General features: G+C 39.4%; 1 protein-coding gene across 1 annotated transcript in view; it reads left to right on the forward strand.

The window, feature by feature from the left end:
* Nucleotides 1-19,986, forward strand: part of SPHKAP (SPHK1 interactor, AKAP domain containing) — a 53,274-nt gene that overhangs the window by 22,840 nt on the left and 10,448 nt on the right. The window contains exons 3-6 of the mRNA XM_009484314.2: nucleotides 7,861-7,920; nucleotides 12,315-12,449; nucleotides 15,417-15,669; nucleotides 15,987-19,731. Of these exons, the coding sequence (XP_009482589.1) occupies nucleotides 7,861-7,920; nucleotides 12,315-12,449; nucleotides 15,417-15,669; nucleotides 15,987-19,731 (4,193 nt within the window). The remainder of the gene's footprint in view (nucleotides 1-7,860; nucleotides 7,921-12,314; nucleotides 12,450-15,416; nucleotides 15,670-15,986; nucleotides 19,732-19,986) is intronic.

Consider the following 19,986-nt stretch of genomic DNA (forward strand, 5'->3'; position numbering starts at 1 on the left):
AATGAGAGACAAGCAAAGGGTAGAAATATTAGGCTGGATATTGCTTTTGGCCTTGAACGATGCTGAGTCATTTCTGTGAAGTAAGTTTTACACCCCGCATGTGCACAATCATTGGGGCAGTCACGGAATCATTATAACAAGATTCCCATCCAATGCAATGAATTTGCCCAAGACCTCAAATTTCTGAAGCTGCAATGTAGGGAGACTTCTACTCTCCAAAGTCTGAGTCACAGTGAAAACCTGATAGTGGGTTTTCAGCAAATGAATCAGAATTATATTGTACAAATTGTACTGAGAGGTGCAGACATACTGGCCCCAGGTGTCAGTTATGAAAGTTTTCTTTTAGTAAATAATTGTGGTGAAATGACCAAAGCCACAAGCTTCCCAAAAAATTCACACAAGCAGTCTCCTTTCATGCAAGTCCTACCAAACCTAGATGCTAAAAAAAATTCCTAGGATCTCCAAAATTATGAGGTAGTTTGTTTAATTATTAGCTAAAGGGTAATCTCATGTGACATTTTGGAACATTTATTTGGAAATCATCATTTTACAGTTATTTTGTTTGTCTTTCTGAAAAAAAATAATAAATGGTACTTGAAACTCTATTCGGATTACAAGACTCAAGAAGCTGCAAGTTTAAAGAACGGAGAGGTCAATAAGTAGGGGTCCTTACAGAAAAGGGGTGTGTGTATATATATACACACATACATATATATATATATGTCCCACAAGAAGTCCAAGAGTTTTTATTTAGCCTTCACATTAACATAAATAATTCAAGTGAAAATAAATGCAAGGTTCTTTTTGGGAGCTCTGCAGATCAGCATTTTGATAACCATCAAAACAAATGATCTTGTCATACAGACAGAAAAAAACAGATGGCTGCATTGCTCGAATCTGCTGGAAAAGGCATTTTATGCCATCCTAATATAAGTCAAAAATATGTGGAAGTTGCCGGTCATTTTCAAAGAGACAAAGCTCACAGAAAATTTCTGGACAAAATATGGCACGTTGCCACTCCTTTGATATTTTCTGTGGGTTACAGTTTGCTTAGTCTCAGATGCATGCAGTAAACCAATATTTTGTCCTAGGGCTTTCGCTGACTTCAGCTCCTAAGGGAGCATGACATGCGGCTGTACGTTCTATGAAATAGACACCATTCCAGTGAGTGATGCCTTTGAGTAGCTATATTTGGTTATTGTGCTGTGGGGAAATTATGGTGATTTAAACTATCTTTCTAAAGCCAGGAGATTCTGACTTTGGTCTAATAAAAGTTTAGAGCAACTGTATTGTTTTTCTGCTTTTGCACAGATGAAATTAGGATGAGAATAGGGCTCAGAATTCCAAAACTGCCATCCCATCACAGAGTTATTGCTGAGAGCAGAAATAAATGAGGTCAGACACCCATTAAATCCTTAAAAACAACTGTCATAGCAATCATAATTGCTGTAAAATGTCACAACCCTCTTCACAAACTGTATCTTTGCAGTTCTACATTTAAAAAAGGGATAAATTGTTCAGTAGCATAATAGCGTATAAGAAACAATACACATCCTGAGAACAAACAATACCTGCCCAAAATACAGAGGGGAAACAATGTGAATATAAACACCAAGCTTTAATTTCTCAAAGGATAATGCTAAATAATCAGAACATCACTACATTAATGTAAGATACATGTAACTCACATTGGGCACAAGGAGCAAGTGAAGATGCAAACAAGCACAGTCAGGTACATACTAATTTAAAAGTCCCATTGTGAGAGTTTCATACCTGCATCACCCAAACCAGGATAGAGAGGGGACAGCCGACTGCCCTGACATACAGCTACCTTCTTGCTCCCACCACTGGACTCCTGTCAGCAACAGAAGTTAACATTTAAAGTGAACAAAATAACCGAGTGTCATCAGGGAAGGCTTGAAGTGCAAGGAACAGCACAGTTTGAACTTGCCTTTCCTGCTGTGGAGATACAGTCACTGCTTCAGTTCTTTGCCCTTGAGGACTACATTCTCATCAGCACTTCAGCTGGTTTTATGTACTAAACTACTATCAGTCTTGGGTTCAGCAGTCACTCAGCCTTCCCAGGCCACACGGCTGTATCCTGCACGTTCTCAGGCTTAGGCATTTAAATGATGTTTTTCCTTTGCACCCAGAAACTGCCTGCTCAGAATTATTTTCTCTTGCGATCTCTCCTGGGACTAATTATCTTTTTCACTTCCGTTTGTAGGAAATTAAACATGAGTTCTATGAGCAGATTGCAGTGCAGTTCCAAACCAGTTATTTCCTCTAACTTTCTCCTGGGCTGTCTGAATTGGCACCTTTGCATGTCTAAGTAGACTTGGTGTTGTGACAGAAGACAGGAGAGAGGATGGAGAAAGCAGAGCAGCACAGACCTGGGTTGTAAAGACCCTATAAGCTCAGTATGTAAATGCTGTCTGGGAACTGACATACCAACCAGGACAGCACAGAGCACGGTGAGTTCTGCGCAATTCCCCTGCAAATCCAAATACATACACAGAAGTTTAGCCTATGCTGAGGTATACAGCACCAAACCCAGCCTGCTAGTGCCACCTGGGCCAAAGATGATGAGGATCAGCTGTATGGATACAGTGGTAGAGTGACAAGGATGAAGTGGTTTGTGCCACCTGAATGTTGTCCTGCCACCATTTTGGCATTTTGATACTGTCTTTAGCTGCGTGTTTGTAATCCACCAACTGACATACACTAGAAGCAAAGAAACCATGTTTAAGAGTGTCCTTTAGGTTACAAAGTCATAAACTCAAATGTTAGAAAATGGCAGATACACAGTTCTCTGCTTCTTTGTAATTCTGCACCTTTTTGCAGTCTTCCTGTTCATTGAATCAGGCAGAGATCCTGCATTGTATATATGTGGGCATACAAGGTAGAATTAAGGTTGCACAAGCCATCTGCATATAGTTCTAATTTTCAAGTCTTGTCTCTTCATTTTGATTTCCTTTCTTTTAAAATAGGTGTTGAAATTTATTTGGGAGGATGGTATATAATGTATATGTATTTGGATTTTATGGGGGGAAAAAGTAAACCCCTCTTGCAGCACTTTAAACAAGTGTTGATCGCAGTCCTTTACAGCACAGAACACAAGACTATGACTCTCACTTCACTTACCAGAGTAACTAAATCTGTTAGGTGCAAGGGACAGCTATTATCCCAGTGAAAGGGAGTAGTATAGTGGATTTTCAGTTCAACCTCTTCCCTAAGAAGAAGCTGGAAGAACTTATGCTTCATGGGAGAAAAGAAACCAAGCAAAGCTGTTTGACTTCTCAAAAGCTGCTAGCAGCTCCTAGCCATTACAGCACCGTGCAAGAAGCTACTACTGTTGTGGCAGGATGAGCCCAGCCTTCAAACATCTCTGCAAAGTTAGTATTTTGACATAGAAGAGGAACGTGAAACAAGCAGATTTTCTTCTTCACTAAAAACCCCAGTAGTTTAGTAAAAAACCCACAAGCTGGGGCTTGTTTTAATCTCACCAAAAGCTATAACCTATTTCAGAGGACAAAGAATAAGCCTTTCCTTACTGTCAGGCATTGATACAGACAATAGAAAGAAGCATTAGCACTTCCTAAAACAAACAGAAAAAAGTAGATTGGCAATCTCTTATCTGGGGAAGATAGTACAGAACTGAAATAGACTTCACCCTAGAATAGACACTTAGGAAAAATACACTTTTTTTTTTAAATTACTGTTAGTGTTATACCTCTGAGACAGTGTTTCTTACCATCACTGTGTTTTTTTTATCTAGGGAATATTAAAATGCCAATAATACCAACCTTGGTTAATACAAGCCAAAATGAAAGCAGTAACAAAAATATAGACAATAATATATTTCTTTGCTTGTCATTCAGCTGTTTGCCAGAATCAATACTCTGAAAAAAAAATGAAACTGCTTTACTCTTTTGAAGGGATACCAGTGTTATGCTTTTAGTGATTCCCTGAGGCCATCTGTCAATGAGTAAAATATATTTTGTGTATAGTACATTGCAACCTTAAGTGCTTTATAAACAAATTATTTCTTAATGTGTAGTTCTTGTAAGAAGTAATAGTCTTAATTTGCAGACAGTGGACACTGAGGTGCCTGCATAGTTTCTACACCGACTCAGAAGTAGATTTCAGGACTTGAAATTGTTGACCTAGAGAATTTACTCCATACACTTCTTACCAGTCACAGAAATTGTCATGCAAAATAGGGAAGAAAAAAAGAAAAAAAATAAGTTTCTCTGTTTGCTTTTTATATGATCCTAGAAAGTAAATGCTTCTTCAAGATCAAAGCTCAGCAAGTTAGCGATGATAATCTGCCTGGTACTGTCCTAGTAGAAATGCTTGGAGAGTTGTATGAAGAGGAGGCTTAGGGGATCAGACCCCAATTCATGTTATTCATGTACAAAAATCTGCATAGTAAAAGGGTTGCTATTTACAACGTGATTGTGTATTAAATGCTTTCTGGATATGTAGCATACTGCTTTCTGCCAATATTAAGACTCTAGATTTGAGTGCAGTGGTACATACTCACCAGAAGAAGAGTATTGTTCTCACTTGAGCAAACAGGATTTCTACACTGGAAACACTACTGAACCAAAAGTAGATATTAGCATCTAACAGGGAAGTTGTGGGTGACTATCTCACTATGTAAAGCCAGAATTTGGGTGGTGTTTTTTTTCCCTTTTTGTATTATGTAACACCATTTAATTTTTGTTGTTTTCTCCCCCCAAAATAAGTATTTCCTAAGCCAGAACAAAAGGCAATATCTTGATGTTTCTGCATGGTTTCCAGACAGTAGCTCAATATGAGTGGAGAGCAGACACATTTTGGAAGTGAAAAGATGTTTGTGGGAAGACAAGGATGCGAGGTGCAAAGGAGAAGTGTACAGGAAAGGACTGACATTTAAAGATACTATGATTAGGATAAGGTTAGGTTCTAGTTAAACTAAGCTAAAATACATTAACCTGCATCTGATCCAAAGGAAAAAAGTTAGAATTAAATTGAGGTTAACAAATGCTGACCTGACCTTGGCTCTTTCTTCAGTAACCTATGCAGTATTTCCCTCCTACAGATTACTAATTATTCTGTAGTGTTGTTTTGCCTTGCTTTGATGGAGGTGTCTCTGATAATTACTAGAAGTTCATCAAGCAGTGCAAGCTAGTGAGAGCTTAAATTTTGTATTACATAAGCAGAAGACAGTGAGAGATTTTTCAGATGGATTTTTTCTCTTTGAGCACCTCTAGTGAAGTATCTCCAAGAAAAACATCCTCACAGTGAACTTCCTAGAAAGCAGCAGTAGTGCAGAGCCTGCCAGGATGGAGCTGTAGAGTTAATTTATGATTACAGTAGCCTTCTAGTCCCACCCCCTGCCCAAAGCAGGGCTAATCTCGAAGCAAGCAGCAAAACGGAAAAAGTAAATGAGTTCTTCAGTGTCTTTCACCAGTGCAAAACTATTTTTGTGTGAAAATTGCCTATAATTAAAACTGCAAAATCCACAGAACAGGAAAATGCTAAGAGACTGCATTGGCAGTGTAATAAATCAACGTCAATGGAATTTGAAAATTTAAAAAAAAAATAGATCAAAGAAAGAGAATATGACTAAATAGTAGATATTTGTGTTTATACTGTTATTTCTTCTACTGAGACATTAGTGAGTTATATGCCATCCATACCATATGAAACAGAGCTGATGATTTTTTTTGGCTGCTTGGAAAGGGCATACCTTTAGGCTGGTAGTTGGTGTCACTGGTAGGAGTGCCAGTGTATAACACAGCAAAGACATGTACCATTGTACCAACATGCTGGTAGCAAATGACAAAACAAGGTTTACCAGAGAGTCAAGAGTTTGGCTGGAACGTATGCGCAGACATGACTGCTCCCACTCAGCTTTCACACTGAATCCAGTACAAAACTAGACCTTACCACTCTGGCATGGGGGCTTGGAAACAAAGCTCCTAAGTAACAGCCCTACCTTCAGTACAGTAGTTAACATGCTTGAGAGGACTAGAAACTGGACCCATAACTTCCAGCACTTCTACCCTGGTTGCCAAGTTAATGGTCACCTAAGCAAACACATCTCCGTGTGCCTCCAGACTCATAACCATGTGTCACTGCAGGCATTGGGCAAGTCCTCAAGTGCAAATCAAGAGCGTAATTTTCTAATGCTTTGTAATAACTACCTAGTACTAATATGTAAAAAGCCTACATGTGGAAAGTAAGACAAGTTTTTGTCTGTACAATTAACTGTAACATGTTTAGGACATTACATAACTACCACATTATATTGCTAGAGGGTATTTTTAATGCTTTATAGCTTAGAAATTTTTATAACTATTTCTTAAAAGTTAGCCAGCCATAGATGACAGTGGCATATCCTGATTGTCGACATTGCCAGGCAGAGAAATATTTTTCCTGAAATTGTAAAAATGTTGGAAAATGTGTTTTTAAGTTCATATAAAGATGCCATTAAACTATTTAAAAGGGCAAAAAGCTTTCTTTTTCAGTGGGGTTTTTTTGGTTCACAATGGGAGGTCTGGCTGGATCTTTCCATCTGCTGTGCTGGCTGTTACTGCAGATGGTCATAATCTGTACATGTGGTATGTGCATATATAAACTGAAATCAGTGTTGTCTTGGTATAAAAGCAGGCACACAACAGGAGCTCGAATGCCTAACACAAGAATATTGGTGAAGGGGATAATTTACAGTATTTTATTTTTCTAGGGGAAATTTACATAGAATTAGGGAAAGAAGCATTTACTGTTTGCTGGAAAAGAAAAAGAAAAGAAATCACTCAGCTCTTAGAAGGTAAATTCTGGATCTGCAATTTATTTGGAATCAGCTGTTGGCTTCAGCTCAGCCCTGAATCTGTGCCAGGTTTTGGTTTAAATCAAGACAACACCAAACTCTCACAAACCTCTAAAGAGATATCCACAGTGCTCAGAAGTAGGACAGTCAGCCTAGCTTTGGAATCCCTGCTTCTAACTCGGAAATAAAGCTGGAGGAAAGATTTTCTTATTTCTGAAAGTTAGAAAATGGCCTTCCAGTCATGTAAAAAAAATAAAAGTTTTCAGAAATGAAACGGTCTTTAGATCCGAAGTTTCTGTTTAAGTCAACCTCACTACCATTAAATGGTTGCTGAAACTCATAATGATCAAGGAAGGAGCAAAAGACCTTGTCATTACAAGTAGTACTTTCCAGTGAATCACATATAAACTTACTAGATAGTAAGCTGTTCTGCCACCTATTGTAGTGCCTGGTTAGCACTGCTGAAAACTTCTGCTTGCATATTGGCTCATGAACCAAGGTTAAAAAAATTATTTCCGTAAAGTCTTAAACTTCTACTTAGGAAATTTGGAAAGCTAGGAAAAATGCTACAATATTTATGTGATGAGGAGAAAACTCTAAAAGCAACTCACAATTTGTATATATATCAATACTTGCACTTAGGAAACATGTAGCAACAGGTGCCTGAAAAGAAGAAATCATTGCAAAAGCCAGACATGAAGAGTTTCTCTGATATACAATCAAATGCATTTTTAACATTTCCTCTATCTTGTCTAATATCCTCTGTATTACAGTTTACTGGCAACATTTGCTCATTCATCAGACAAGCTAATTGTCAGAGCAGATAAAGTCACAACTCTTACTTTTGTTCTTTTTTTTTTCCTTTCTTTATATCTACTCTGGTATTCTCTTTGCTAACTTTTCAACCTTTCTTGTACTAGGAAAAGGCTTCACATATTCAGCTACAAGGCTAGAAAAGGAACATATATTGACTTTAAAAGGGTTGCTGCCATTCTAATATGACTTTATAATCTACTGTTTCTTTTTGTCTCTTATGACAGGTTTGTTTTGTGAATTTAGATGCAAACAGAGACGATTGCAGCGATGAGCAAGTGAAACAGGTAACAGTTTAGGTCTTAATAACATGCACAGTAGGTCTAGTCAGCTACACCTGGACTCTCCAATACAAACCCAGATCAAAATTCTATGGACAAATCAAAGTCAGCCCTAGATTTTTAACCCTTACAGAAAGCAATGCATCAGGAATCTGAAATTATCTCAACACCAGGCCATATTTTATAGCTTTTCTTACTCCCATCCCAGAAATACCCAACAGATTGTTGCAGCCTGTGAATTCACAGCAGTTATCATGTGAGTGGACTTCTTGCTCCGCTTTGGTTTTATCAGAGAAGTGAACATGGATATGTCATACATGCAATTTTTAATTTGACATGACACTACATAAAAGTAATTTCTGATGTCTGTCTTTCCTACCGCCAAAAAGCCTTTGAGAACCTTCTACTCATTTAAGTCCAGTTCAGCTGACCAGTCTTACTCAGTCAAACTCCAGATAGTTCAATTATGTCATCTTGAGGAGGGGTCTAGATAAAACAGAACTAGATGTGTTTTACCTGTTTAACTGAAAGTTTGGAGAGTAGAAAAAAAGGGATTAAAAAAAAGAAAACATCTTAGTTATTTTACAGACACTGAGACAGACTACATCATGATATGCTATTTAAAATACATACCATTCCAAAAAACCCTCAAATCTGAGAAAGTCACATTTTAAAGATATGGCATGGTGTCAGTTTTGAGTTTACATCTTCCTTTATCAGTGAACATTCATCATCCTGGCTTGGTGCCTACAATCGACACAGCAATAAGGCAGCAATATGTGATGGGTGAACAAAGGTAGGATCTCCTGACAATATCCAGGGAGCTCCTCGTAAAGCATTACAGTTAGTTTGCTGAAACCACTTTTAGCTCATGGGAGGACAAACAATGCTAGGACCTCGTTGCCTCCTGCAAGTCATTCATTAGCAGGAACTGTTTTTCTATGCTGTTTTCTGCATCTTGGATCTGTGAAAATTCACGTCGCAAATAGATACAGCTTCTTGCAACAAAATGATTTTTCTGTTGAATCAGCAGTTTAACTGTGCAGAACAGTTTGAGAGGTTTAACTTTACTGAATCCACAGAAGCACTGTTTGTTTTCTAACAAGCAATGGTTTTATTGTTATTTACAGTTTTTATTAAGGAACAAAAACTATAACAAGTCATAAGGGAATACCAAAAGTTTCTCCCTCAATCTTAGAGCTAGATATCTGTAAAAGCCAACTTAAACTAGTGTCCTGGTTTCAGCTGGGATAGAGTTAATTTTCTTCCCAGGAGCTGGCATTGCTGTGTTTCAGATTTAGTATGAGAATAATGTTGCTAACACACTGATGTTTTAGTTGTTGCTAAGTACTGCTTATGCTAGTCAAGGACTTTTCAGCTTCCCATGCTCTGCCAGGTGCACAAGAAACTGGGAGGGGGCACAGCCAGGACAGTTGATCCAAACTGACCAAAGGGCTATTCCATGCCATATGATGTCATGCTCAGTATATAAACTGCACGGAGTTGGCTGGGGAGCAGCGATTGCTGCTTGGGAACTGTCTGGGTGTCAGTCGGCAGGTGGTGAGGAATTGCATTGTGCATCACTTGCTTTGTATATTATTATTACTGTTGTTATTAAATTGATATTATTACTACTACTATTTGCTTTATTTTATTTCAATTATTAAACTGCTCTTATCTCAGCCCAGGAGTTTTCTTCACTCTTACCCTTCCGATTCTCTCCCCCATCCCACCAGGGCAGGGGGTGCGAGCAAGTGGCTGTGTGGTGCTTAGTTGCTGGCTGGGGTTAAGCCATGACAGTCCTTTCTGGCACCCAACATGGGGCATGGAGGGTCTGAGATAACAACAGATTAACCAGAGTGTATTATGGAATCTGTTAACAGTTGCCAGACACGATATTAGTTCATCTGATCTGCACCATGCTCCTTTTTTGCTGTACATGTTGAAGATTGGTGTTGGTTTTTGCAGTTTGCTGTGCTCTGCAGTGATTAGTGATGTTTTGCCTGGGAGATTTGTTAGTAAAACACTGACCTTGAGCATTATCTGGTATTTGGGTTTTGTACTGAAGCCATTACTGTACTTCGGGTACCACCTCATGGAGAGAATTAGTAATTATACCTCTTCCTCTGAGAGGTTTTTTGTGGAGGAAATACAGAATGGCACCTTCACTACCTTCTTCTATGATGTTTCCTCCTTCATTACAATAACTTTTCAGTATCTTGAACATCCTTGGGTAGTTAAGATGCATCTATTGGTATTTCTTGGGAATATTGTTTTGGTTTTGAAGAAGGTTAATAAGCAATTTAAGAATATCATCCAGAGATCTGCCCCAAGGCTGGATAGTTATGAGTGGCAGGGTATGTGGGATAGTATAGGCAAGTACCTAGGACAGTATCCACCCTTAGCGTATCTCTATCCCAGCCAAAACCAGGACAACTAGCTTTATTCAGCTACCCTTTACAACGCCTGGAGATTAGATTATTCCCTCACAAGCACAAATCACCTTTGAAAGCGGCTGCATGGTTTTTACCTATCAGCCCTACAGCAGTGGTGCGTTCACTGCCCGTGTGTTCTGCATAGCCCTAAGCTCTTCCTTCACAGCAGAGCCCCATCAGCTCCCCAAAGTGCTGCACCCGACATGCCCACAGCTGGCACTCCCTGCCTGGCACATGGAGGACTGGTAATGGAGGGACCGCAACATCTGGCCGCATTTTAGAAAGGTAGTTTCTGGTGCAGAGTCAACACATTTATTAGCCATGATGGGGAGATGATATTTTTATTTTAGTTTTCAGTGTAGATAATAAAAATTCACTGCTAGCACAGGTAGTGTGTATTCTTTAAGAGGAAACTCGCTCATCACAATTTTTGTGTATAATATGCAGTTTGTGTAAATTAGCTTTGAGTGGGGTGGATTTTTATACAACACACTGATGTGGTGAAAGCATTTCATAGAAGAATTTTAAAGATGTTAGTATAGCTGTTGTTCATATGAAATATATAACTATTTACTAATAGGTACTGTTAGGATTTTGCATTACCCTTTGAACGTTGGAATGGGTTAAATTGGGTTTTTTTGGTGTAAAATAATCATCTTTCCAGACTTTTCCTTTTTTATTCTGAACAAGAGGTAAGGAACTGAAGTAAAAGATATACAAAATGCCATCATTTCCTACCTAAGAAATCTAATAAAATGTGGCAATTTAGGCAGTAGAAAAATAGAGATACATAGAGAAATATGTGTGATAACAGAAAGGTTATAATTTGAAAAAAGAAAAGGATGAGAACTTTTTTGTACTATACCGAAATGTCAAACTGAATTGAAGTACTGAATTTAGTTATGTCAAATACAAATACTTAGCCTCATCTGAAGATCAGTCTACAGAAAAGTGAATTGTTCCCCAAAATTGAATTATATTTGCTAAACCAGAAAGTTTTATTATATCTAATTCAGTACTAATAACAGTACTGCAAGCTTATTATTTTGAAGATGAAAAGGAAAAAGTGAAGTATCATTGAATTGCACAGTAACTGAAGCATATGGCTGGGTGCCCGAGATCTGCATTCCCTTAATGGCTTTGCCATTTGATGGGCTGTGTTAGTGCATAAAATGGAGGTGGTATTTACTCCCTCTAAGGTGACATCTTTGATTCCCTGTTCATAAAGCAAGCACACCGAGATCCTTGGCAGAAAAGGATTGCAAGCACTCTTAGAGTACATATTGTCCTTTTGGTCTGGCCTTTGTACACGAATGAGCACAAATGTCTCCTGCACGTCACTGGGGACTCCTAGCAGTATCGCAATACAAATCTCCTATGTTACATAGCATCACTGATGTTGTGACTGTTACCACTTTTGGCTCTAGCAAATACATATTTCATCTGTGTATTAAATACTTCTGTTATTCCAGGTTTAGTATTGTATCAATTTGATCAGCAATTTCTGTCTAACTTTCCCTTCGGTTTCTTGCTTGTCATGTGCCTGGAGGAAAAGCGGAAGATTTGCCCTGTTCTCATTACCACACTTATTGAATCTTTTCTGTTTTAGACAATAACAGACACAGTGTTCTCAGTCTCTTGGGAACTCACTCGTAATAGGAAGGCCAAACATTTAGATGCACAAATACAATCAAGCTGTTTAGCACATGACAACGTAAGGAATGACAGATTGTCCTGGACAGTTGTGCAGAATTTTATGCTGTCACTGTTGTCTTGCCTGGTGGTTCAAAAGAAAGAATGTGCATTTTAATGCTGCCAGTTCTATTTTTAATCAACTCAAAGTAGTAAGTTGAAGTAAGCTTTCTAAAGGGATGCTTACAAGTAGTATTTCATTTTGATATTTATGAGTAACTGTGCAACTCAGACTTCATTACCTGAGAGCAAACTCTATCTTTCATACTACAGAGGTTGATCAGCGTCTCTCCAAATCTCCCCAAACTAATCAGTTCGATGAATGTGCAGCCACCAAAGGAAAATGAAATAGTCCTGCTGAGCGGATTATCATCAGGAAACCTTCAGGCTGATTATGAAGTTCCCCAGGTAGGAATCAAACTCATCTTTAAGAATCACATCACACCTGTGAAGGATGGAATTTGGAAAATGGAAAAAAAGAAGCTGAAAGCAAAGACCTTGCACCAGTTTAAGAGATGAGTGGGAGTTTGCAAACATAAAAAATAAATCTGTCTAACAAAAATCTGTTAAGTGTGGCAGGGGGAGTGACACAGAGATAGGAGAGAGATCCTGCTGTTCCCTCTAGATCCAGTGGATGCCTGGGTTACAGCTGATAATGCTTTAAGCCATATTAGCAGTTGATCCTTTAGGGAAGGCAGGCATTGGTGGCAGAGATTATTCATAAGCCCAGATTTCAAGAGTAGCAGGAGTCAGAAGGGCAGCACAGAGTGGGGAAAGGAAAGATGTAACAATTTTTCTGTGCACATAGCTAGATCAGGGCACAGCTCCTACAGACTCCTTTTCAAATGAAGTCTTGCTACTTCCCACTTTTGTTCCCAATCCATCTTCTCCCACGCATGCACCTCGGAAAGAGCTGATGATAGGACTTGAAGATCCTAGAGGCTACTGTAAGCCTGAATGTGACAATGGAAAATACCAAGCTACATTAACCGTATCAGAGCTGATTCCTCATTTTGCTTGTCAACTTAAAAAGTAATTAATGCATTAATTAAAACTTAACATTTAAAGGAGCTAAAGGCAAAGTTAGCATTCTAACTTGCTTCACTCCCATTATTGCCAATGAAATGTTCCCTAACTGTGATCTGGAGGCCAATAATTCCTTTTACTGGCACCACATAGAGAGAGGAAGCAAACAATAACATTGGCTTAAAGGCATTTTAATACACAAGTTTCAGAAGCTTAACTCCTTATTTTAATGCAAAGCTTTTTCTTCCTTTCCATTTTTATTATACTTTATGCCTGTTCATATTTGTGTAAAGAAAAAGAATGAAAAATACTTCAGTATTTTTCATCCTGATTCTGATGGCATTTGGCCAAGCATGAATTGGGAACAACTTCATTAAAACTGCAGAGTTTTCCTGGAGTACAAAACTCCCTCAGCAAACTTAAAACATGAACGAGTATCTCCAGTTTTATCTGCTGCAGGGGGGAAAAAAAAAAAGCAGAAAACTTTTTTTCACTAAAATTAACTTGTGTACAGAAGTCTTTGTGGAACAGTTGTATTGCAAAGATCATTGAATTTTATGTTATACCAATAATCTGACCTTTAAAGAGAGAAATTGCCTGCTTATTGAGCTTTCTTGCCACTTCTGACTAATAGCTGAATTTAGAAAGATTTTAAAAAATAAGAGCACAAGCCTGTGGTGGGAGCAGTGGAGCTCCAAACGCCACTTCCCTGGGGGGGAAGCTGCTGCAATACACACAAGGGTGTTTCGAGGCCCAAACAAGAAGACTCAAGTACCCAAGTCATCCCCATCTCCAAAAGACTGCAGCCAATGAGACTGGCAGCCTTCTCAGAGATAGTGCAGGCAAGAGACAAATGAGAACTAACCTAAATTTCTGTCTTATGAGTAAAGCTTTCCATTGAGACTGGGTGAGATTTATTGGCCAGATAAGCACATGCTATGTTCGTCCTTACATTTGTTTGGCGTTCCAGAGAATTTCATTTGTAAAGAGACTTGCGTAGTTTTCATACAAGGATTTTTATTCTGTTCCCCCTCAGCCTGTTTCACAAGTGCAACCCTGCAAACTGAAACAGCAGAATGTTTATTCTAAGGCTGCATCTGTTTTTAATAACAATTTTCACAATACAGTGTATGCTCAAGTCTGATTCAGCAACAATTTCTTAGCAGCTAGTTAAAAAAAAAAAAAACATCTATCTCTTCTGTTTTACTTTTAACACACTAATTTTTCTGGTTTTTTGTTCAGGCACATTTTTTAGGTGGAAAGGAAGAGCAGGCTAATAAAACGTGTTATTCCAACATAATACTCATCCCGCTCCCTTTATTACTAGATATGTGCTTTGCATTCACATTCAAAGACAAAAGATCTAGGATGGGGTTACATTATGCTAGATACTGTGCAAACACACAGGGGGTCCAGGACATCTTTTGCACAGCTTAAAATCTACCACCTTGATCCAGAGGTGGTTCCACTCAAGCTGGCTCCTTCCTGGGGGCCTGGAGTTAAAGCACAAGATCACAGGCTGCAAAAGCTTGGCTTTGCTTCAGAGTACATCCATACCACAAACGTGGTCCCATGCAGAGATATCAACTTAGCTCTGTGGTTGTATAAATATCCAACAGTTACATTATCAATAAAATGAGGATAAGCAGAGTTCCCCTCTCTCAATTCTGTCCAACTTTCAACTTAATTGTACAGCTTCTCTGGGTAAGACAGTTTTATAGAAAGGCTCAGCACAGTGTGCAGTGGAGCCCTACTTCCAGTGGGAGGTTATACTGGTCTGAAATAATGAGGCTTTGGGCAAATAAGGAATGAGAGGAAGAAGAGCAAAGAAACAAAATAAAACACTATTTTGAAACAGTCTGTAGGAACATCTAAAGGTGACCTGCTCTTAACAATCTCGCCAGCCAGTATTTACAGGGCTGCCTTCAAACAAGCTTTGCAACAGAAATTATCCTGAAAAGGAATTCATGCCCACAAACACTTCCCTCAAGAGACAGGTAATGCCGGGTGGTATAAGGCCATTAATGTCAGATGGCTAAAAGCAAAGAAGTCTCTGTCATTAAAAGAAGTAGTTGATTGAAAACAAACAACTTGCTAATGTCAACAAAATAAAGATGCCCCTGTGATACAGCTGGGTTCTCTACTAAAACACTTGTATAACAAAAGCTGTCAGTCCAAGCAGTCTTGTTTTGTCATATATGTAACTGCACACTGTGTTACAAACATCTAAATGACAAATTGTATTGCATCTTTGCAACAGAACATTCCTGAGATATTTATAGAGAGGGAAGCTTAAAATAAGTTTTATTTTTTAATTAAATAACTATTTGAGATTCTTTTCCCCTCTAGTGTCCTTGGCTGGCAGATGTCTGCTTGGTTCAGTGTGCGAGGGGGGACAGGAAAAACAGCGCAAGCTGCATCATTTTTGAAATAAACAAGTTTCTGATTGGACTTGAGCTCGTTCAGGAGAGACAGCTGCAGATAGCTCATGTCTTAAAGCCCGAGGATGACACAAACTGCTCAGTGTCCTCAATAGAAGAAGATTTCCTCACAGCATCTGAGCACCTCGAGGATGACAACGAGGCTGATGAATATAAAACTGGTAAAAGCAACGGGACTGAGCATAATTCTGCTATTGTTCGTACTGCAAAACAGCCATGGCAATGCTCACAGAAATTGCAAAACAGCCATGGCAATGCTCACAGAAATTGCACTTGATGTTAATTCATGCATATATTTATTTGCAATTTAGAAAATGGACAAGCCATTCATATTTTTAAATCGTTGTTCAAAGACAAAGATACATGGTTGTGCAGTAGTTTTACAGAGCAGTAATACGTTACACAGTTGTGCAGCCATTTTCTTTTTAAAGTTACGGGGTACTCTGCAAAAACTAATTTCTTGTTTTTCTTTTAATAGGTCATGAAAAATTAAATGTTTCAGAAGCAGCTTCGGATGTCAAAAAAAATAAAGGAAAGGGATTTGAAAATCTCCACTACCGAAAAGCCAGGTTGCCGTTCATTCTTGAAGGGAACTGCATTAATAAAGATAACACAACTACTAGAGTCACTGAAGCTGTGAATGTTGTGGCTGAAGATGGCATCTTGCAACCTGAAGATAAGTCAGACCAGGAAATACTGTGGCAGAAGGAATTAGCTGGAAGAGCTACTTCTTCCTTTAGTACTACTAATTTGACTAGTGAGGTTGAAAATTCCTGCTCAGCACACATGTTAGAAGATGTATCTTTAACCAAAATGGCTAAAGAGCAGCTGGGGCCTCTGTGTGACCCAACAGTGAAACACAACAGTAAGACAGATGGAGAGGATTGTGCAGGTGTCAGGAAAACTGATCCTCCCTCACAAAATGAGCGGGCAGCTACAGGTCAGTATGCCACAAATTTAGCAGAATCTGTTCTGCAAGATGCGTTCATTAGACTGTCACAGTCTCAACCCACTTGTAGTGAGGAGGCTGCAGTCAGCATCTCCGTAGGAAGCTCCTGTAAGTCAGAAGATGTATCTGCTTCCCGATCGTGGAATGAACTTCCAAAGATTGTCATAGTGCAAAGTCCAGACAGTTCTGAGAATATATCTGACTGGCCAGGGTCTGCCTTCCCCAACCTGTGCCACTGGACTGAATCAGAAAGTTCTGCTGAGGTTTCGGATTACTTTGAGGAAGAACATTCAAACGGACACACCCAAAGTGCGCTGGAAGTGGCTCTGGCTTGTGCAGCCACTGTTATTGGAACCATTTCCAGTCCCCAGGCTGCAGAAAAATTCAGACGGGATCAAGAAGCCACAGACTCTAAAAGCAGAGCAGTTGATAATGAAGAGCTACACACAGCATCTTCAGAGCTACTTGATGCCCGTGCTGGCACAGAATATTCATTTCCATCTGCGCTGTGTGGCATGACTCAAGTAGCAAGTGCTGTAGCCGTGTGTGGTCTAGGGGAAACGAAGGAAGAGAAGTACCCTGCAACTTCGAGTGGACTTCTGTCTGCTGCTCAGACTTCTGCAGCCATTACTCTTCATTGTAGCATAGCTATAGGAAGCAGCATGGAGAAGCTAAATGATAACATTGCAGAGGCACTTCTCAAAGAGGCGTCAATACTTTTGACAAAACCCAACACATACAAAAATGTAGGGCATTTTATGGAATCCATAAATGGAAAAATTATTGAAACAGCAGCAAGGCCACGGATTCGACATGCTGATGAAGTAATCAGGGATGAACTGGCGCAAAACTTATCCAATATTATTCTACGACATTCTATTGAAGAGGTTAGGAAGAAGAGACAGCTACACCCCCATTCAGAAAACGGCTCAAGTACACAAGACATTTTCATGGAGACTGCAAACGAGTTGCTTTTTAATGTCATATATTTCACTTGCCAGAAGATGAATGACATAAGACAAGTTGAAGAGTGTTCTCCTCTCTTTTCCGAGGGCACAATAGCGGAGAAAGTAACAAGAGCAGAAGGATGGTCAACACAGGCAACAGCACGTGAAACTTCACACAGCCCCTTTGGTCACTCTGCTGTTAAGCCATTTGGTACATCCTACAGCACTAGTGCTAGCAAAGATCTTGGAAATGTCACAAACACTAGGAAAAGTAATATGAAAGATGTAAATAGCAAGGAAAGTGCCACACTGAATTCAGAATCAACAAGTAGAGCTACAGGGCATAACGCACTTGTTTCCAAAACATCTCCCAAGAAAAGATACCTGAAAAGAACCACACGAGACTGTTACAAATCCCCAAATCAGAGTAACAATCATCAGAAGAAGAAAGACTACAGATCATTTTCAGACAGGGAAAACACCTTTGCAAATAATGAATGCAGGCATGGTGTTCAAGAACAGCTGTCTTCCAGTGCCACCATGAATGCAGAAAACCAGGCCAAGCATAAGTGTGATGCTGTGCTAAATAATGATGTCCAGGTTAGCTTGTCTTTATTAGGAAATCATGTCTTACTTCCTTCTCAGCCTGTGCTACAGGTGAAACATTCAAGGGACAAATATTGTATAACAGATTTTGCAGAAGAATTGGCAGAAACAGTTGTCTCTATGGCAACAGAAATAGCTGCCATTTGTCTTGAAAATTCAAATGGAAAGCAACCCTGGTTCTGTGCATGGAAGAGAGGCAATGAATATCTGGTGACCCAGGGTTTATCATGCAGAACCATGAAAAGGAAAAAGGAAACCCATGCTAATGGTTCAGTTGTTCGGAAGCACAGGGCACCTAGACTTAGTGAGATCAAAAGAAAAACAGATGAGCATCCTGAGCTAAAGGAAAGATTGATGAATCGAGTAGTAGATGAATCTATAAACCTTGAGGACACACCAGATTCAGTCAATATCTTTGCAAATGAAGTGGCTGCCAAGATCATGAACCTGACCGAACTCTCCATGGTTGATAGCATCTGGCAAGGTCCAAACCACCCCAGGAATAGGCTGCACTGTGACAGATGGAGCCGAGCCAAGGCCTCAAGCTGCGAGAGCATACCGGAGGAGGACTTGGATTCCAAAGCCTGTTTCAGTACCCTAAGCCTAATGAACACCTTTGGTCAGACCGTGAGCCAGACAAGTTCTGTCTCAAAGCAGTCTAGTTGTGAAAGCATTACAGATGAATTTTCAAGATTTATGGTGAACCAGATGGAAAATGAAGGAAGAGGGTTTGATTTATTACTGGATTACTATGCAGGTAAAAATGCAAACAACATCTTAACTTCTGCTTTGCAACAGGTAGCCAAGAAAAATGGTCATCTTAATGTAAGACCAAGTTGTCCATCCAAACAGTCCAGCACAGAAAGCATAACAGAAGAATTTTATAGGTATATGCTAAAAGAAATAGAAAAGGAAAATAAAGATAATGTGTCTTCCCCTCGGAATTCAAAGGACTGGTGCGGCAGTTTGCTACCACCCTCTCTACGATCACCTTTTTGCTTTAGGCAGTCATCAATGCCCGACAGCAGATCATCAGGCTCTAGGCTAACAGTTAACGTCCCCATTAAGGCAAATTCATTAGATGGATTTGCACACCATCACCAAGATTCCCTAAGTGTACAGCCAGTCAGTACCATGGCTTCTTCAGGTCTTTGCAAGTCTGACTCATGCCTGTACCAAAGATGTAAGACTGACCAGATAACAGATATGTTGATTCACGAGACATGGGCAAGTTCTATTGAATCTCTAATGCGCAAGAACAAAATCATAGCAGATGAAGCAGAGGCTGCAGAGGCAGACAAGTTTCACAGTGATTCCCCACCACATGTGGAACAATATGCAAACAGACTGGCTGCAAATATTGTTGAAAGTGGTAAAAATTTAATTGTTGTCCAGCAGGATTCCTTTGATTATACAAGCCGAGAACATGTGCTGGAAAGCAAACATCCCCAAAGTGCAACTCAGATTCAGTCAAAACCCAAAAGGGATGGAGTAAATTTGGATGAGAAAAAAGAGCACATGAAGAGCCCTGGATGCCTCCCTGCAGGTCAGCACAGGGAAGTGCCTTTAATTCAGATAGAAACCGATCAACGAGATGAGCCAGATAAAGACTCAGAGTCCTTAACTTCATGTGACCCTTCTGGAAAGGAGCATCAAAACAAAGAAAACCCTCCAGAAGCTTTTGATGGGAAACACACAGTTTCCAGTTCCCTACTAAATAAGTAAGTGACGAAACAGCAAATCAGCACATTGCTTTGGTGTTTGTTTTAATTTCCTAGTAAAAATTACTTTGATAAATGAAGAAGATAAGAAGAGAAGTAGTTTTAAAGAAATAAACAGGTTAAGTTCTGACTACAGGCATAAAATCACCCAGTCATATATCACAGTGCCTATTTCTGGAGCAAACTCACATTGAGTGTGGCAATACTATGGTTCTGAGATTCAAATCTAATACTGCACGGACAAGTAAGTTTTCC

This window comes from Pelecanus crispus, chromosome 9, assembly GCF_030463565.1.
Source record: "Pelecanus crispus isolate bPelCri1 chromosome 9, bPelCri1.pri, whole genome shotgun sequence".
Taxonomy (NCBI): domain Eukaryota; kingdom Metazoa; phylum Chordata; class Aves; order Pelecaniformes; family Pelecanidae; genus Pelecanus; species Pelecanus crispus.